Source organism: Camelus bactrianus, chromosome 20 (assembly GCF_048773025.1).
Source record: "Camelus bactrianus isolate YW-2024 breed Bactrian camel chromosome 20, ASM4877302v1, whole genome shotgun sequence".
Taxonomy (NCBI): domain Eukaryota; kingdom Metazoa; phylum Chordata; class Mammalia; order Artiodactyla; family Camelidae; genus Camelus; species Camelus bactrianus.
Genome location: NC_133558.1, coordinates 34,695,877 through 34,712,878, shown reverse-complemented (window position 1 = coordinate 34,712,878; position 17,002 = coordinate 34,695,877). Strand labels below are relative to the sequence as shown.

The 17,002-nt window shown below is 48.0% G+C and overlaps 1 protein-coding gene across 1 annotated transcript in view; it reads left to right on the top strand.

Annotated features, from left to right (window-relative positions):
* Positions 1-17,002, top strand: part of TRAM2 (translocation associated membrane protein 2) — a 72,656-nt gene that overhangs the window by 28,073 nt on the left and 27,581 nt on the right. The window contains exon 2 of the mRNA XM_074348910.1: positions 10,447-10,510. Within this exon, the coding sequence (XP_074205011.1) occupies positions 10,447-10,510 (64 nt within the window). The remainder of the gene's footprint in view (positions 1-10,446; positions 10,511-17,002) is intronic.

Here is a 17,002-nt window from a genome sequence, read left to right as displayed (position 1 = left end):
AAAATGGTGACACCAGATCATTGTCCAACTGCTGTCTCCTTCCCTAATCATAAATAAGCAAATGAAGGCAAATATACGCAGGCCCCGCCCAGTCTGGCTCCCCAGGCTCTTCAGAGCCCCTTCCACTTCCCCGGGTACCAGGAAATGCGGTCAGTTCCTCGGGGATGATTTTCCCTGGAAGCCACTCTTGACGATCGTTGGGGCCGGGCTGTTGCAGACACATCTATGACCACGAGACCCTGTCTGTGCTTCCCGCTTTACGCAGCTAAAGCTCCTCTAGAAACTGCCCCTCAGACCAGGCTCTGATGTATTGGTACAGTGGTTCCTTTTCTACAGTCAAGTCTAAAATGTTACTTAATCTTTTTTTTTTTTTTTTAACTTGAAGTGTAGTTGATTTACAGTGTTGTGTTTCAGGTGTACAACAGAGTAAATCAGTTATACATATAAACATACACTTTTTCAGATTCTTTTCCATTATAGGTTATTACAAGATATTGAATATAGCTCCCTGTGCTGTACAGTAGGACCTTGTTGTTTATCTATTGTATATATAGTAGTGTGTATATGTTAATCCCAAATTCTTAATTATCCACCCCCCACCGCCACCCTTTTCTCCTTTGGTAACCATAGTTAGTTTTCTATGTGTGTCTGTTTCTGGTTTATAAATAAGTTCATTTGTGCCTTTTTTTTAGATTCCACATATAAGAGATTTCATATGATATTTGTATTTTTCTGTCTGACCTCACTTAACATCATCTCTAAGTCCATCCATGTTGCTGCAAATTGCATGATTCCATTCTTTTTTATGGCTGAGTAGTATTCCATTGTGTGTATGTATGTGTATATATGTGTGTGTGTGTATATCTTCTTCATCCAGTCATCTGCTGATGGACACTTAGGTTGCTTCCATGGCTTGATTGTTGTAAATAGTGCTGCTATGAACACTGAGGTGCATGTGTCTTTTCAGGTTATAGTTTTCTCCAATATATGCCCAGGAGTGGGATTGCTGGATCATATGTTAAGTCTATTTTTAGTTTTTTAAGGGATCTCCATACTGTTCTCCATAGTGGCTGCACCAATTTACATTCCCACCAACAGTGTAGGAGGGTTCCTTTTTCTCCACACCTTGTCCAGCATTTATCATTTGTAAAATGCTACTTAATCTTAACTCCCCCCCAATTTACCCAGAGCCTAAAATTCTACGCTCCAAAAACCCTTCCTTTTTTCTGTGTTCATTTTTCACTTATTTTAAAGATGATATTGCATCTGACCAGGTGGCTTTTGGCCAAAAGTAAAGAGATTTTGTCCTCACCAATGTGTATGCTTGAGGAATAATCCATGGAGAATCTGAACTCTTATATAAATATAAGAATACTTATACTCTAAAAGGGTATTTTGTGTGAGCCCTTCTTTATTTTATTATTATTATTTTTAATGACCAAGCATTTCTTTATTTTTATTTGGCATCTCACTTCCATGAGGCATGGTTTCTGGTTATGCTGAGCCATCAGATACAGGGAAGGCTGCTGGGGTTGAGGGTGAAGGGGAGTGAGGTGTATAACCAAGTCAGAGTATTTGAAATATGGACCATGGCTCTTCTTTGAGGGAGCAGATGAGAGTGAGTATATGTTTATATATATAAAAGCCTCCAGAGAAAAAAATATATTTATTACATGGGATGTATGTATTTTATCTAAGGCTCTCTGTAAGGCACGTAGTGGGTCAAGTTCAACTTTTACAAGCATAGGTTGCATACGTATGCAATGTTCATAAAGTCCTAATGAAGTCGTGGCTGTGAAGGAAGTGGGAAACAGCTGTCCCTCGACCGCCTCCTGTTTTTTCAGTACTTAATTATTAATTTCCAGTTAAGTCTTCGTATGTATCTTGTTTAAAAGCTCAACCTCAGGGATTTTTAAAACTCTGTATGTGACCCTTTCTAAATTCCTCTTGATCCCAGTATAAAGTTTAGACCTTGGAGCCGATAAATATGCTAAAGCAGGTAATAGTACTTCATCCTGGCTGTTCCAGTGATGGGTTCTTCTCATAAATATACATTGTCATTTTTGAATCCACTATGAAACTGCGATCAAGACTGTTAATAGTGAGTCTGCTCAGCCTGGTGAACACGAGCTTGTAGAGGATCCGTTGAGTGTTTGAGTAGCTTTGCCTTATTCTTTTTTTTTTTTTTTTTTTTTTTTTGACTGAAGTATGGTTGATTTACAATGTTGTGTCAGTTTCTGGTGTCCAGCATCATGATTCAGTTATACATATATATATATATTCTTTATAATGTTACAGGTTATTACAAGATGTTGAGTACAGTTCCCTGTGCTATACAGTAGGTCTTTGTTGGTTATCTGTTTTATATATGATAGTTTATATCTGCAAATCCCAGACTCCTAATTTCTCCCTCCCTCACCTTCTTTGTTCTTTGGTAACCATCAGTTTGTTTTCTATGTCTTTGAGTCTGTTTCTGTTTTGTAAATAAGTTCCTTCGTGTCACTTTTTTAGATTCCACATGTAAGTGATATCATAATGATATTTGTCTCTGTCTGGCTTACTTCACTTAGTATGATAATTTCCAGGTCCATCCATGTTGCTTCAAATGGTATTATTTCTTTCCTTTGTACTGAATAATATTCCATTGGCTGAGTAATATTCCATTGTGTGTGTGTGTGTGTGTGTGTGTGTGTGTGTGTGTGTGTACGTGTACACACATACCGTATCTTCTTTATCCAGTCATCTGTTGGCAGACACTTAAGTTGCTTCATATCTTGGCTATTGTAAATAGTGCTGCTATGAACATTGGGCTGCTTTGCCTAGTTCTTATGTCAAGGCAGTTTTTCAAGTGAGAAAACCGAATCTCCAGGCGTTGCTAAAAGCCACACAGAAGGCACTGTCAGAACCCTGCCCCTGGTTGCAGGCCCTCGGCCCTCCCCGCCAGCCTCTGGCCATCCAGACGGGGAATTTTGGGAAGCAAGCGTGAAAAGCATCTTTGTCTCAGCTGTATCTGCCTTTTCTTGAGGGACAGAGTGAGCTGCAAACTGCGGACATCGCGTCCCGGCTGTAAAAACGTGCATGCAGGTGACCAGCTGGACTCAGGAAGCAAACACTCCGGGAGAGAAGGCCTAAAAGACTCTTTTATTTCAAAAAAAAAAAAAAGAAAAAGAAAGAAAGAAAGAAAAAAAAACCTTCCTCACCAATTAGGCATGACTTTCAAAGGTTTTCCTGTCTGACTGAAATTTTCCTATCCACTGCCTTGGCAGAAAGATGCAAAATCAATTTTGGGAAATTCTGAGTGGAGATCGTTCGGCTTCATAGAGCAGCAGGGCTGGGAGAGGGGACGGTCCCCTGGCCCTACCTGCGCTCCTGAGAGGAAGACGTGGGGGGCTGCGGGTCAGCCGCGTGGACTCCATGTTTCAGCCCTGAGGTGGGTGAGGCGGTGTTGATGGCACAGAGCGGTTTGGAGCAGGGCTGCTCTGTGAACATGGGGCCCCCTCCCCTCCCTTGTCCTTGGTGGCCCATCTTCCAATGCAGCCCCTTCTGAGGGCCAAGAAATAAACAGAATAAACCCAACCAAAGTGTCGAATGCTGTCCACAGGGAAAGACATGGTATCATCCCATCTGCTCTCATTGCCTCTCCTCATTCTTACCTTTGGTGCCCAGGTGTGAGCGGACAGTGAACAGAGAGCAGAGGGGGTCCTGGGGAGCCAAGGTGTGCCCGGTGTCTGGGGCTGGCAGGGTTGACTTGGGAGTCCTGGCTTTCTCGCTTGGTCAGATACAGATGACACCCAGACTGTGTCTTCATGAGATGTAGAAGCAGTAACAGATTTTAAACTTTTGGGAAGACCTCTCAGCAAGTTGTAAGCGTGAGGCTGTGTTTTTGGCGTTGACGTAAGTGGAACCAGGAAATCTGGAACCAGCCTTTTGGAGTTGAGGGTGGAGAGGATCTTTAAGGACATCCATTCTGAGGGCCACCTCAGTTGGCCTGATCCTTCTCATGCCTGTCTATAAAGTGGGGGTGTTACTAGTGTCTGCCTCGTAGGGTTGTGTGGGGATTACAGGAAATAATTTCTGTGAAGCGCTGAGAACCGTGCCTGGCGCTGAGTGAGCACTTGGTGACATCCGCCACCATTATTGTTGTCGATGATGGATGAGGAGACTGGCATCCAGAGACGTGTGATGCCTGGCCTGAGGTCACCCAGCTGCCCCCCAGGGAACGGGGGCTGGAATCCCACCCAGTCCATTACGCTTTGCTGGAAGTAGCTGTTTTACCGACATCCTTGGTCTGGCTGCAGCTGAGAGCTCAGTTTCGTGTGTCCCTAGTAGAACACGGCATGTGGAATGGTTTTGGTTTTGTTGTGGCTACAGGAGCGTGTTCAGTGTCACAGCCTTTGTGCTTGGTGCCCTGCTTGAGTTTAAAGTTGAGCAAGGCTTCCTCTGTGTGTGTGTGTGTGGGGGGGGTGGCCCCTCCCACATAATTGAGTGTTCACCTTTGCATTAGCATATTAGCGTGTTTTCACTTTTAACCTTTCACCCCTGAGTCTGGCCTTTAAACTGCTATTAAACTCAATAGTGTTTCCTATAAACAGCCTTAGAGGGATGGGAAGTCATTGGAATGACATTTTTTATAGGCCCCCATTCCTCAGCCCTCTGAGCTACACGAACCCAACCCGCGCTGGCAGATGGGGCTTGGTGGCCGTTTGGCCCCCGGTTGGAGGTTGGGGGAGGCATGGAGTGAAGTTTGGGGGTGCCAGAGGACCTTGTCAAGCACAGAGAGTCGGTTTTCGTGCTGGAGAGGCAGAGTTGCTTTTTAGGGGTGAGGGGGGCAGTCTTTTTTCTTTCTTTTTTTTAATGGATGAGGTGAATCCAGGAGCCCATCACACTTTCCTTCTTCTGATGGCTTCGGAAAAATTAAAGCCGAGTTTCTGGCTGCCGTTAGCCAATGAGTCCGACTTCCTAGAATGCATTTTTGTGAATCAGCCTCATTCCCTGCTGCTCCTCTTTGCCTTCAGTATGTATTTTTTGGTCCTCTCCTGCTTCTATTTTATGTCACCATTCTGTTTTATGTGCCGTACTCTGTCATACATTTGTTTCTTGGAACACATTGTTAAAGAATCAAATTGAATACATTTGTGAGGTCCAGGTAGGGGCCTCTCCGTGCCCCAAGCTTAGTTTCTTCGTCTGTAAAATGGGAACAGACGTCTTCTCGCTGAGATGTGGTAACTCGGGAGCAGGCGTGCCAGCCTGCAAAGGAAGGTGCACGATTTGAACTGGTTCCTGCTGCTGCGACCAGGGGGTCGGGGTGGAAAACTACTGGAATCTCGAATGTTTGCCTTCATCAGGGTCCCAGATCCTGTCCTCTTGGAATCATGTTCCGAAAGCATTTGTTAAACCTTCATCTGTGGTTTATAGCTGCTTGCGGCATTAGCTCATCAAGTAGGCATTCATGAGGGACCTGCGACGTGCCCGGCACTGGGACGGGCCCCAGGGGGAGAGGGAGTACACGCCCAGGGGATCAGGGAGGGCAGAGGACAAGCTGAGGGCCAGGCAACAGCACAGTGCGGGCTCCCCTACTTCCTCGTGTATTCATTTAACAAGCCCCTGCTGAATGCAGGCTGTTCTAGGCACTGTTACAGGCAGTGGATCGAAGATAATCAAGATGTGTAAGATCCTCTCTTTCCTAGAACTTTCATTGCAATAAAGGGAGAATTTAACACCAAGGAAAGGTAAACCCCATAAAGCTGTGTGTACTTACAAAGGGTGAACCTTATGGTGCATAAATGATACCCCAGTAAAGGCTACAAAACAAAAGCCCCCAGCCCTTGTTGGCCTTTGTTTAGGTTTGCCCCGAGACAGATGACCCCACTCCTCCCACGTGTCGGGTCTGCACTGCTGCTGCTCACAACCCCAGAACCCCGACCTCTTGGCTGTTTTGCAGTTGTTTGTGGACATGCTCTGGGCAGTGGGATGTTTGGCTCCCCTGATGAGCGTGTCCCCAGCTGAACCAGTGACAGGCACTCTGCCCCTCCTTCCAGCTCCTGCCGTGAGCAAGTGGCCTTGTCTGCTTAGTGCCACGTTCGTGCACCTTTGTGCTTTCTGTTGGTGACTTGGCTGCATCAGTTGGCCTTCATGCGTGATGCTGGGGCGCCGTGACCCAGAGCGCAGGGCGGCCGTGGCTGGCCTGGCAGAGAACACAGGTGTGTCCTTCAGCCCTGAGCTCGAGTGTTCACGTGTCAGCCGTGTCTGTTTCATACAGCGTCTTTCAGCAAGAACACGCATAAACTAAGGTTCCACCTGGATCGGTTGATGGAAATATTGTGACCACCAGGGGCCCGTCGGACCTGAACTCCGTATTCCTGTTGGAGCAGTGGTCTGGTGTCACTAGAACTCAGCGGTGACTTCCCGGAGCAGGACAACTGTGAGTCACAAGAGTTGACTGGATACTGTGGACCAGGCCAAGAGCATCTGTCCAGCCTGTGCACCAGACGTCTGCCTTCCCTGAAAAAAGTGGGATTATGCTTTTAGCATTTAGAATCTCCTGCTCTATTGTGTTAACTCCTGTTTCAACAGCTGTCCCCCCAGTTCAGGATGCAGCTTCTAGTGTAGGATGGCATCCCTTCCCACACCATTTTTGTGGGTGTGTATATACCGAACTTGGGGCAAACTGAGACAAAAACACAGCTTTTCAATCTGTTTAAAACAGACTTTCTGCCTGTTACATGTTGGGCTCTTAAGCAATTAAAGAAGCCAGTGGCATTTTTAGTTTTGTCTCGTCCGTCTTCCACTAGTATGCCCCTGTTGATTTGTCTGTGCCCTTATGAACTGCTGTTCTCTAAACTTTTTTTTCGATTAAAAGAAAGATGTTAAAGAAAAAGTCCATCCACTCTCAAAAAGTGTCCACTCTCACGGGGAGCCTGAGTGGCTGAGTTTGTCGGTGGTAAACATTAGGGGCAACCTTGTAGGAAATGCTAGTGAGGAGTTCTAGTGGAGATGAGGAAGCTTTAATTTATAGCCACTCCCCTCTGCGTGGATGTTAGTAAACGACAGGTTGAGCTGCATGTTTCCCATGTCACTGTTTCAGTTTCACTGAACAGATTTGTGCCTTGGTCTGTGTGTTCCTGCTACAACTATTTGATTAACAGAGTTTAAAAAAATGATTTAAATAGTATTTAGTAAGTGGCAGCCCTTTTATAATTTTTTCACTCTTTAACCCCTCGTGTCAAGTGATATAAACGCAGTCCCAAGTTACAATGGCAGAAGTAACACGGAGTGAATTCCAAGTGGATACGTGCATAGGAAGAGCTCTCAGAGAACTGGCCCCAAACCTGTGGAGAGAGACGGGACTCGGGCTGGGGAGAGGGAGGAAAACCAAGAACATAGGGTGAACGTCTGGCTTTTAGAGCTCCCCCCCTCCCGCGAGGGGCTGTGTGTGGGCGGCCCTGGGGGGCCCGGTGTTCTGGAGGGTGGGGATAATTGGCTGGGGGCAGCCCAGGTGTTGAGAGTCTAGAAGCTCCCCCAGGGACTTCACTGTGCAGCCGCGGCTGGACCCCAGTGCTCTACGTGTGGGATTCTGATGTATCTTAGGAAGGGACTCTGGCCACCTTCAGGAGGCCATCTGGGGGTTCGTACAGCTGATGAGGGTCTGTGCTCTGGGGCAGGGCTGCGGGAACCCAGCAGAAGAGTCCGGCAGGCACATGGCACTGACCAGCTCTCTCTCCATTCCTGCCCAGGAGAGGGTGTCTGACGGGCTGGGAGAAGGTCTGGCCCCTTTATCCTCCCAGGAGGACAGTGGTCACCAGAGCGGTCCCCCCCCCCCCACATGGCTGGGGAGAGGTGTCTCCTCAGGAAATCCTGGTGCCCTTGGGAAGGCAGGAAGGGGTACTGGTCAGCCCAAACCTCACGGGGGTCCACTCCAGCCCACCAGCTTAAAAGACGAGGGAATGAAACTGAAGGATTGTACCCTGAGCGAGTGGGGCACAGCGTTTGGTAAACATTTTCTTCTGCCCTCCTGCGTTTCTCCTATTTCCCCCACCTTCCTCTCATCTTCCCCCAAGGGGATGTCAGCCCCAGAAGACAAGGTTGGTCTTCCAAGGAGTTGTGGCGCACAGTGTGGAGTTAGGCGGTGGGCCCAGGATGGCGAATGCTGGCGGAGTTCAGGCGAGGAGAGATCAGGCTGGGGTGTGGGTGCTGGGGCTTCCGGACGTGGGTGCGGTGTGAGCGGCTGGACAGGTGCTGAGGAAGGCTGGTGGGTGACGGATGGGTGAGAGAGGACAGCTGGATAACGGCGCTAGGGCGGCTCCACTGGAGAACAAGGACAGATACGGGTGAGGGAAGGCCAGCCCAGACTCGGCTTTCGATTTTGCATCTAGATTAGTTACTTGAACGGGGTGCGAGGCCCACCTTCAAGGAGTGACCCTGAGGGGAGAACGCGGGAGTAGACAGTGCAGTTCGGAGTGGAAGAAGGCGCAGCCTGCCGGCACTCAGGGTTACGGTTAAGCTGGGTTGTGGAGGACGAGTGAGATGCTGGTCTATAGGATTTGGGGTTTTGGGTGAGGGAAGTTATCGAAGTAGGATACAGAGTGAGAGGGGCTGACACCCCCAGAATGAAGTAGTGGGCAGCACGAGGTCTGTCTGTTCTAATGCCATTCAAGCCATGGGGCTGCAGGGAGGTTGGGAGCCCCCTGAAAAAGGTCTTGAGTTAGGTTTTGGGGTGCATTGGACAGGGCTTTGTGTTTCCAGGGCGCCTTCTCACACTAGTCTCCTTGGGCTTTTTTTTTTTCTTTTTTTGAAGTATTGTTGATTTACAATGTGTTACTTTTAGGTGTACAGCATAGTGATTCAGTTATACGTGTGTGTGTGTGTGTGTGTGTGTGTGTGTATTCATATTCTTTTTCATGTTCTTTTCCATTGTAGGGTATTATAAGCTATTGAATGTAGTTCCCTGTGCTACACAGTAGGGCCTTGTTTATCTATTTTATATATAGTAGTTTGTATCTGCTAATCCCAAACTCCTCTAATGTATCCCCCTCCCAGCCCTTGCCCCTGTGGCAACCATGGGTTTGTTTTCTGTCTGTCATTGGACTTTTTCCTGCAAGCCTGACAGACCACGTCCCAGACAACAGCAGGAACACACGAGAAGGCTCGGGCATTGCTGCACGAGGAGCACACGACAGCCGCTGGAGAGGAACGGTCTTGTCACGGGGAGAGTTCGGCTCCCTAACAGACAGGGTAGACCCAGGACAGCAGCCTCCCTCTGGGCGCATCAGGAGGCCACTGTGGAGGGGCTGGGACACGTCATTCACTCGTTTCCCTGCTGTATTTGCCGTGTCCCCATGTGTTTCCCTCACACCCGCAGTGCATCCTTCATGCCTTTTTGTTTAGAGAAGAACCGGTAACTCTGCTGATGAGGAGTCCCTGGGGGCCGCCCCCAACTTGCCCCCTGCACCTGCTCCAGAACCGTCTGGAGGTGCTTCTCAGCCCCAGCTGCACATCAGGGGAAACATCTGGGGAGCTTTAAACAAGGCGAACAGTGGGCCAGCGCCACCCAGACCAGCTGGGGGACCACAGATATGGCTTTTAGGGATACGGGACATGAGGCTCAAGATGTCAGATCACTGCTCATGGTTGCAGGGCCAGCAAAGGGCAGAGGCAGCGCCTGAGCCAGAGCACTTGGTGCCGGGGTCCAAGCTTCGAATCCTCATGTTCCGTCTCTGTCCTGCGGCTAATTTGCAGGACTGAGTTGGCTGTTAATAACCAGGTGACAACCACAGTTTTTTTCACAGCACAATCAAGACTTTCAAGGCAGCTTTCGGAATAGAGAAACCAGCAGAGTAGGGTGTTGTGTCTTGCCCTCACCTCACGGTCGGGCAGATGTGAAATGAGCAGCTGGAATTCTCTGTTTCTGAAGCTCGGAGTTCGACTTTTGGGGCCTCTGCCCACTGTGCGGTTGGCCAGCAGGGCTGGGGAACCTCAGGCAGGTCCTGGGTTCTGGAAACCCCCAGAAGGCTGGGGCCTCATCTTCCATTCGTTTCTGCCTTCCCCAGTGCTGGGTACCTAGACCTAGCTTGATAAATACTTGAATGGATGAGCGAGTGAATGAGTGCACGGCAGGCAGGTCTGTACCTTCGGCCTGTGAGCTCTCGGCCAGCCGAGCACACCTTGTTGCGTTCCATCTGCAGTGGGTACAGGATTGGATGCCATCCAGGGCCTCCTGTTGTTCTGTTTGTTTTTAGTGCAGGTATTGGGAGGGATGTCATTTAAAAAAATGGGAAAAACCAAACCAAACAAACGGTGCTAACTCCGCTTTAGGTAAAACCCGTCACTGGAGAGGCCTGTGGGTCTGAGATGTGAAAGGCGGGGGCCCCTGGGCTGGTAGCAGGCTTTGCTTGTTTCTTTCGATGTGGCCAAGAAGCTAACCTGGAACTTTCTCCCTTTATTTCACAGGTCACCGCCAAGACTGCCTTCCTATTTATTTTACCTCAGTATAACATCAGCGTGCCTACAGCAGGTAGGAAAACACTGGCTCCTGTCTTTCCCGGGCCCCGTGGGCCCCGGAGGTGTGGGGAAGCTTCCTTTTCCTGTGTACGTGTGTGGTCTTTTTAGATACTGAGACTCAGTGTCCAACCCCGTGTGGCTGTTAAGATGCAGCTGTGGGCCACGTGCAGCCCAAGGCCCGAGGCTCTGCCAGCTTGGGGTTCTCGGGTCCACCACCAGGGACCGGGCATGGCACCGTCTCAGCCGCAGGGCACCCGTGTCCTCCTGGTGAGTCCAGTCCCTTCTTCGTCCTTCAGTTGAGAGGCGAGTTGTCTGGACTTGGAGGTCAGATTCCTCCCTTGGCCTGGCTCCATCGCTGGGGGACACTGAGGGCACATCCCTAACCCCACGGCCTCTGCAAGATGTGGCTGGAGCCTCTCCTAGGCTCACCTGCCCCTGCAGTCCTTGTAGCCAACCTCAGCGGGGAGTTAAACCTCTGGAGCAGCCAACTCATCCAGAATCAAAGTGAGGGATGCTTGCAGGAGAGGGAGGAAACTCCACACTCGAGAAAGAAGAGACAGGAAACGCCATGGCCGGCGCCTTAGTCCGGAGCCAGCCCACCTGGGGGATCCTCAGACTGCCTTGCTCGATGCCGTGCGGTCCAAGGTCAAACTCGGCCTTCTCTACCCCGTCTCTTGAAAATCCTCATAGCTCGGACACCTCTAGACCCAGCTGTACTTATGATTTAGAGGGTTTTTTTTTTTTTTTAAATGGTGGTGAAATACACTTAACATGTAATTTGCCACCTTAGCCGTTTCTAAGTGGCAGTGAGCGCATCCACACGGTTGTTCTGCCCTCACCACCACCATCTCTGGAACCCTTTTCATCCTGCAAAACCGAAGTCTGTACCTGTTAAACAAGAGCGCCCCACTCTCCCCTGCCGCATCCCCTGGCAACCACCATTCTGCTTTCTGTCCCTATCAGTTTGATTCTTCTAGGGCCTTATCCAAGTAGAGTCGTACCGTATTTGTCCTTTTGTGACTGGTGAAAATTTGTTTCTAAATAGACATTTCCCACAGTACATTTATGATTCTCAGAGGAAGTTTATAAAATACAGTTAAACATAAGAAGATACAAATCACGCATGACCCCACCATCCAAAAACTACAGTTAATGTTTGCAATATTGATTCATAAACCCACCTTTTTTTTAGCCATTAGCACAGGCTGAACCTTCTTTCTGTGTCACTCATTTCTTTCAATAAGACATTTTGAAAAGCTACAGAGAATTTCTTGCTAGGGGTTACCACAGTTATTCATTCAGCCCCGTATTATTGGATATTTAAGTTTCCAGCTCTTACTGTGCTACGGTAAACATTCTTGTGACTACCTGCGTTCAGGATTATTTTCTTAGGATAGATTCCTATCCCTGGAATTTGTGGATCAAGTAGTACGTACGTTTTAAAGTCTTATATATGTTTTGCCGAAATACCCTCAGTCATCTAATTCTTACGGCCCATAAATCCTGTTTTTTTGTAAATGTAAAATGCATGGGCTTCTTTTTTTTGAATGTCAGAATGCCAGTTTTTTTAAATGGAAGTATAGTTGATTTACAATGTTGTTAGTTTCTGGTGTACAGTAAAGTGATTCAGTTATGCATACATATATTCCTTTTCATATTCATTTTCATCATAGGTTACTACAAGATATTGAATATAGTTCCCTGTGCTGTACAGTAGGACCTTGTTGTTTATTTTATACGTGGTAGTTAGGCTCTGCAAATCCCGAACTCCCAATTTATCCCTCTCTCCCATCCCCTTTGGTAACCATAAGTTTTCCGTATCTGTGAGTCTGTTTCTGTTTTCTGAGTAAGTTCATTTGTCTCTCTTTTTCTTTTTAGATTCCACATATGAGTGATATCATATGGTATTTGTCTTTCTCTTTCTAGAATGCTAGTTTTTTGTTTGTTTTCATGAGGGGGAGGTAATTAGGTTTATTTATTTATTTATATTTGGAGGAGGTACTGGGATTGAACCCAGGACCTTGCACATGCTAATAATGCGCTCTACCACTTGAGCTATACCGTCCCCACTAAATGCTAGTTTATTAATTCATAAAGAGCTATCCCGCTGTTGGAAGTTGTGCCGTATTTTCCTGACATTTCTCCCTGAGGTCACTTTAGAGGGGATTCCGGATCACAGCCCAGCGCTGCTTTATTAATCACCGAGAAAAAGTATTCAGCAGCAGTCCAAGTGCGTGTGAGCAGGGGTGCCGTTATCACAGGAAGGGCCTATATGTAAAGCCAGATCGTGATCAGAGGGTTGGTTTTTTTTTTTCAGTTTGAAACTTTCCTGGAGAGATCAGGAGACAGGGATATCCTAAAAGCACCCCTGTCACAGCCGGCAGGGACGAGAAGTGATGGCTCCACACTCCAGGGATGAGCCCGGAGCTTCTGAGCAGGAAGACCACCCCCCCCCCCGGCCCCGGCCCCGAGTTGCGGAGGTTCTTGCTCACATCACGCCCTCACTTGTTTGTTTTAACTAATACATCAGTTGGTCAATCCAGACAAGTGTTTGTGGGCCTGCTGGGTGCCAGGCCTGGAGTATAAAGTAGTTTATAAAACTCGTCTGATCTCTGACTCAGAGAGCTTACCATTTATTAGGGAGGGAATAGATAATATACAGCAAACTGTAAATAATTACAGCTAAGGGTGGTGAAGGAACTGTACAGGGCTGTGTGATAAGGAGAAATCAAAGGGTGACGACAGGGTGTTTCTGGGAAACTGACATTTGAACTGTGTGTGCAGGTGGTGGTGGGGGTTAGGGAGAGGGCAGAAGGGAGAACATTCCAGGCGTAGGGGTCAGCGTGTGCAAAGGTCTCAACACCTTGGCACATGCTAGTCACTGAAGTGTGATTGGAGCCAGCAAGGTTTGGCGTTTTTCCAGCTTTTTCCAGTGTGGGGCTATTGAATTCTGTTCCTAGACTCCTCCTCCAGGCCAGAACAAGGCCTGGGTAGCAGTGATGGGATGTTAAAATCTGTCCTGACTTGAAGGGGTTTCAGTCACTTTAGGAAGAGAGGATAAAGGATAAATCTAGGCTGAATAGCCTAGATTGTGTTTAAATCTTGCCATCTGGGGCTGTTCAGAACCTGACAAGCAAATCATCGAGAGAGACAATGAAATCAGAATAGCTTGCTTAATTTTGGTGGTTTTGGCGAGGAAGGTAATTAGGTTTATTTATTTAATTTTAATTTTTTTTCTTTTTAAATGGAAGTACTGGGGATTGAGCCCAGGACCTCATGCATGCTAAGCATGTGCTCTACTGCTGAGCTGTCCCTTCCCCCAGGCTGCTTAACGTTTTGTGCTCCTTTGTCACCTGCCCCGGGTGCTAATGTCGGGTTTGCAGGTGGCAGAGGAGCGCAGACTTCTTGTGGGGACAGAACAGGTGAGAGCAGCCGGCCACCTGAGGTTGCAGATGTAAAACCCTCCCCCCAGATCTCTCGAGGGCCGTTTCTGATTGTATAACCAGGGTCACTTCTGATTTCGAGGTCTCTCCTTTAAGTAGCATGTAACTTGTTCACGTCGATGTTTAGCATGTGAGTAGTGGGAGAGCGGTGACTGTCCGCATGCCTCGTGGTCCACCGTTCCCAGCCCCCTCGCCTTCCCTCGGCAGAGGTTTTCAGATGCCGCAGAAAACAGCCAGTGGGGACATGGATGAGTCCTGTTGCCTATTTCCTTTCGTGCCCTCTCCTCCCCTCCGCATCCTTCTCAGCTCCCAGCCTGTGTCTGTAGGGCTGCAGTGATAAACATGCTACAAGCTGAGTGGCTTAAACCACAGAAATGTAATGTCCTGTAGAAAGAAATCCAAGATCAAGGTGTCGGCAGGGCCACGCTCCCTCCGCAGGCTCTGGGGGAGGGTCTGCTCCAGGCCTCTCTCCCACCTTCTGTGGCCCCTTGGCTCGTGGCAGGGGAAGCCTCCTCTTCACGCGGTGTCCACTCTGTGAACGTGGCAATCTCTGCGTCCACTTCCCCTTCCTATAAGGACGTCAGTCTTGTTGGATTAGGCTCCATTCTACTCTGCTATGGCCTCAACTTTTTTTTTTAATCTTTTTATTGAAGTATAGTTGATTTACAATGTTTCAGGTGTACAGCAAAACGATTCAGTTATACATATACATAATTCTATTCTCTTTCATATCCTTTTCCATTATAGGTTATTACAAGATATTGAGTGTAGTTCCCTGAGCTGTACAGTAGGACCTTGTTGTTTACCTGTTTTCTTTATAGTAGTTAGTATCTGCTAATCCCGAACTCCTAATTTATCCCTGCCCCCACTTTGGTAACCATTAGTTTGTTTTCTATGTCTGTGAGACTATTTCTGGTTTGTAAATAAGTTCATTTTTCAGATTCCACTGTTAAATGATATCATATGATTTTTTTTGTCTGACTTACTTCCCTCAGTATGATTATCTCTAGGTGCATCCGTGTTGCTGCAAATGGCATTATTTCATTCTTTTTTATGGCTGAGTAATATTCCATTGTATAAATATACCACATCTTCTTTATCCAGTCATCTGTCAGTGGACATTTAGGTTGTTTCCATGTCTTGACTATTGTAAATAGTGCTGCCATGAACATTAGGGTGCATGAATTTTTCGAATTAGTTTTCTCCAGATATATGCCCAGGAGTAGGGTTGCTGGATCACATGGTAACTCTCTTTAGTCTTTTCAGAAACTTCTATACTGTTCGCACCGTGACCTCATCTTAACCAGTTACACCTGCAATGAGCCTAACTCCAAATGAGCTCACCTTCTGAGGTGCTGGGGGTTAGGACTTGATAGGAATCTTCTGGGCACACAGTTCAACTTGTAACATCAACCCTAACTGTATGTTGTCACTTTATAATAATAAGAAGAAGATTAAGCTCCATTCAGAGAGATGCATTCAGAGAGGCGGTGGGCACAGTAGTTGCCGTCCTAAGCCGTGCAGCCCGGGGAGTGCGGTGTCCTGGTGGTTTTCTTTAAGGTCAGTAGCGACGAAACAGGAGATGTCCTTGTCCCCGCATCCCTGGTCCCTCATTCCCACCTGCGAGGGTTGCCCGGCTTAGCAAATAAAAACCCAAGACCACCAGTTAAATTGGAGTTTCAGATAAACTTTTTTTTTCATGTAAGTATATCTCAAATTATATACGGGGCATAATTATTCTAGAAAATGATATTCTTTGTTCATCTGGAATTCACGTTTAACTGACCATCCTGAATTATATCAGCACCCAGACACCCAGCCCAGCTCTGGCGAGAAATCGAATGTTCGTGTCTGGTCTTACCGTTAGACACCCTGAGTCTTTCTGATTAAAGGGCCACAAATATCTGGTAATATATAGACTTTTTAAAAAGTCAGCAAAGAAGAGAGGCTTGATTCTTCTGACAGACAGACCCAAGGCCTGCTGGCTGCCCTTCGGGTGTGGAACAGGTGACCCCAGACAGGCTAAAATTTACAAGGTTCTTTTGAGTTGTGCCGCTGACTTGCTGAGTTGTCTCAGGCAGACCACTTAGCATCCAGGTCGCCATCTGCGTCTGCCAAGTTGAGGGTGATGGTCACTCAACCCCAGCCATTCCTGAAGACCAGAAGCCCTCGGAGGACCCCCTCAGTGCTTCCTACTCAAATTGTCCACAGACCCGCACCACCTGGGAACTTGTTGGAAACACAAACTCCAGGCCCCACTGCAGACCTGCTGTGTCAGACCCTCGCTTTTACGAGGTCCTCAGGTGCCTGAAGCCCGGCTCAAAGTTCCCTGAGTGGAAAGCTCTAGGTAGGCTTTCAAATGACCCTGTGCCTCTAACCCCAAAGTTAAGAGAGAGAAACCCCCTAAATCCGGTAACTCATTTGCATCTCTCTGTTCTCGTCCAGTTTCGGTTTTTCTGTAACTGTTGGTCTGAGAGCTGGGTACTGTCTTTGGGTGGATTTGGTTTTGAGCTCAGGCTGTCACTCCCCGGAGTCGCAGGCACATTTGCAGGGCAGTGCAGGTGGGAGTTGCAGGTGCCCAGAGGTTCCTGCACCCCTAGGACGAGAAGACTGAGCCTGAGGGGCCCCTTCGAGAGGAGGGTTGGTTTTGCAGTAAGCAGAGGTGACAAGGACCTGCTCTGTTGGCCCCGGGTGGTTTTATCGCCACCAGCTGCCTTGTTAGCATTTAACAGCTGGAGGTGAGAAGCCCGGGACCCTCCCACCCCATAGCACGGCCCTTGTTCTCCCAGCCCCTCCAGGATGAGACATACAGCTCATAAAAGCTGCCTCAGACAGATGGTTTCAGAGCCTCATCCAGCCCAAGGCCTTTGTCCAGGTCTCCGAACGTGTCTGTTCCCTTGCTCGCCGGTCTGAGTCAGTCTTGCCTCCTGCTTGTATCATGCACTTGGAGAATTAGCGTCACATATCAAACGGAGCCCCTCTTTGTAAGATCAGCTTGTGGGGGACGAGAAGAAAGGAGACAATTGGGTGACGGTGGCTCTGGGGGTGGAAACCTGATTTGA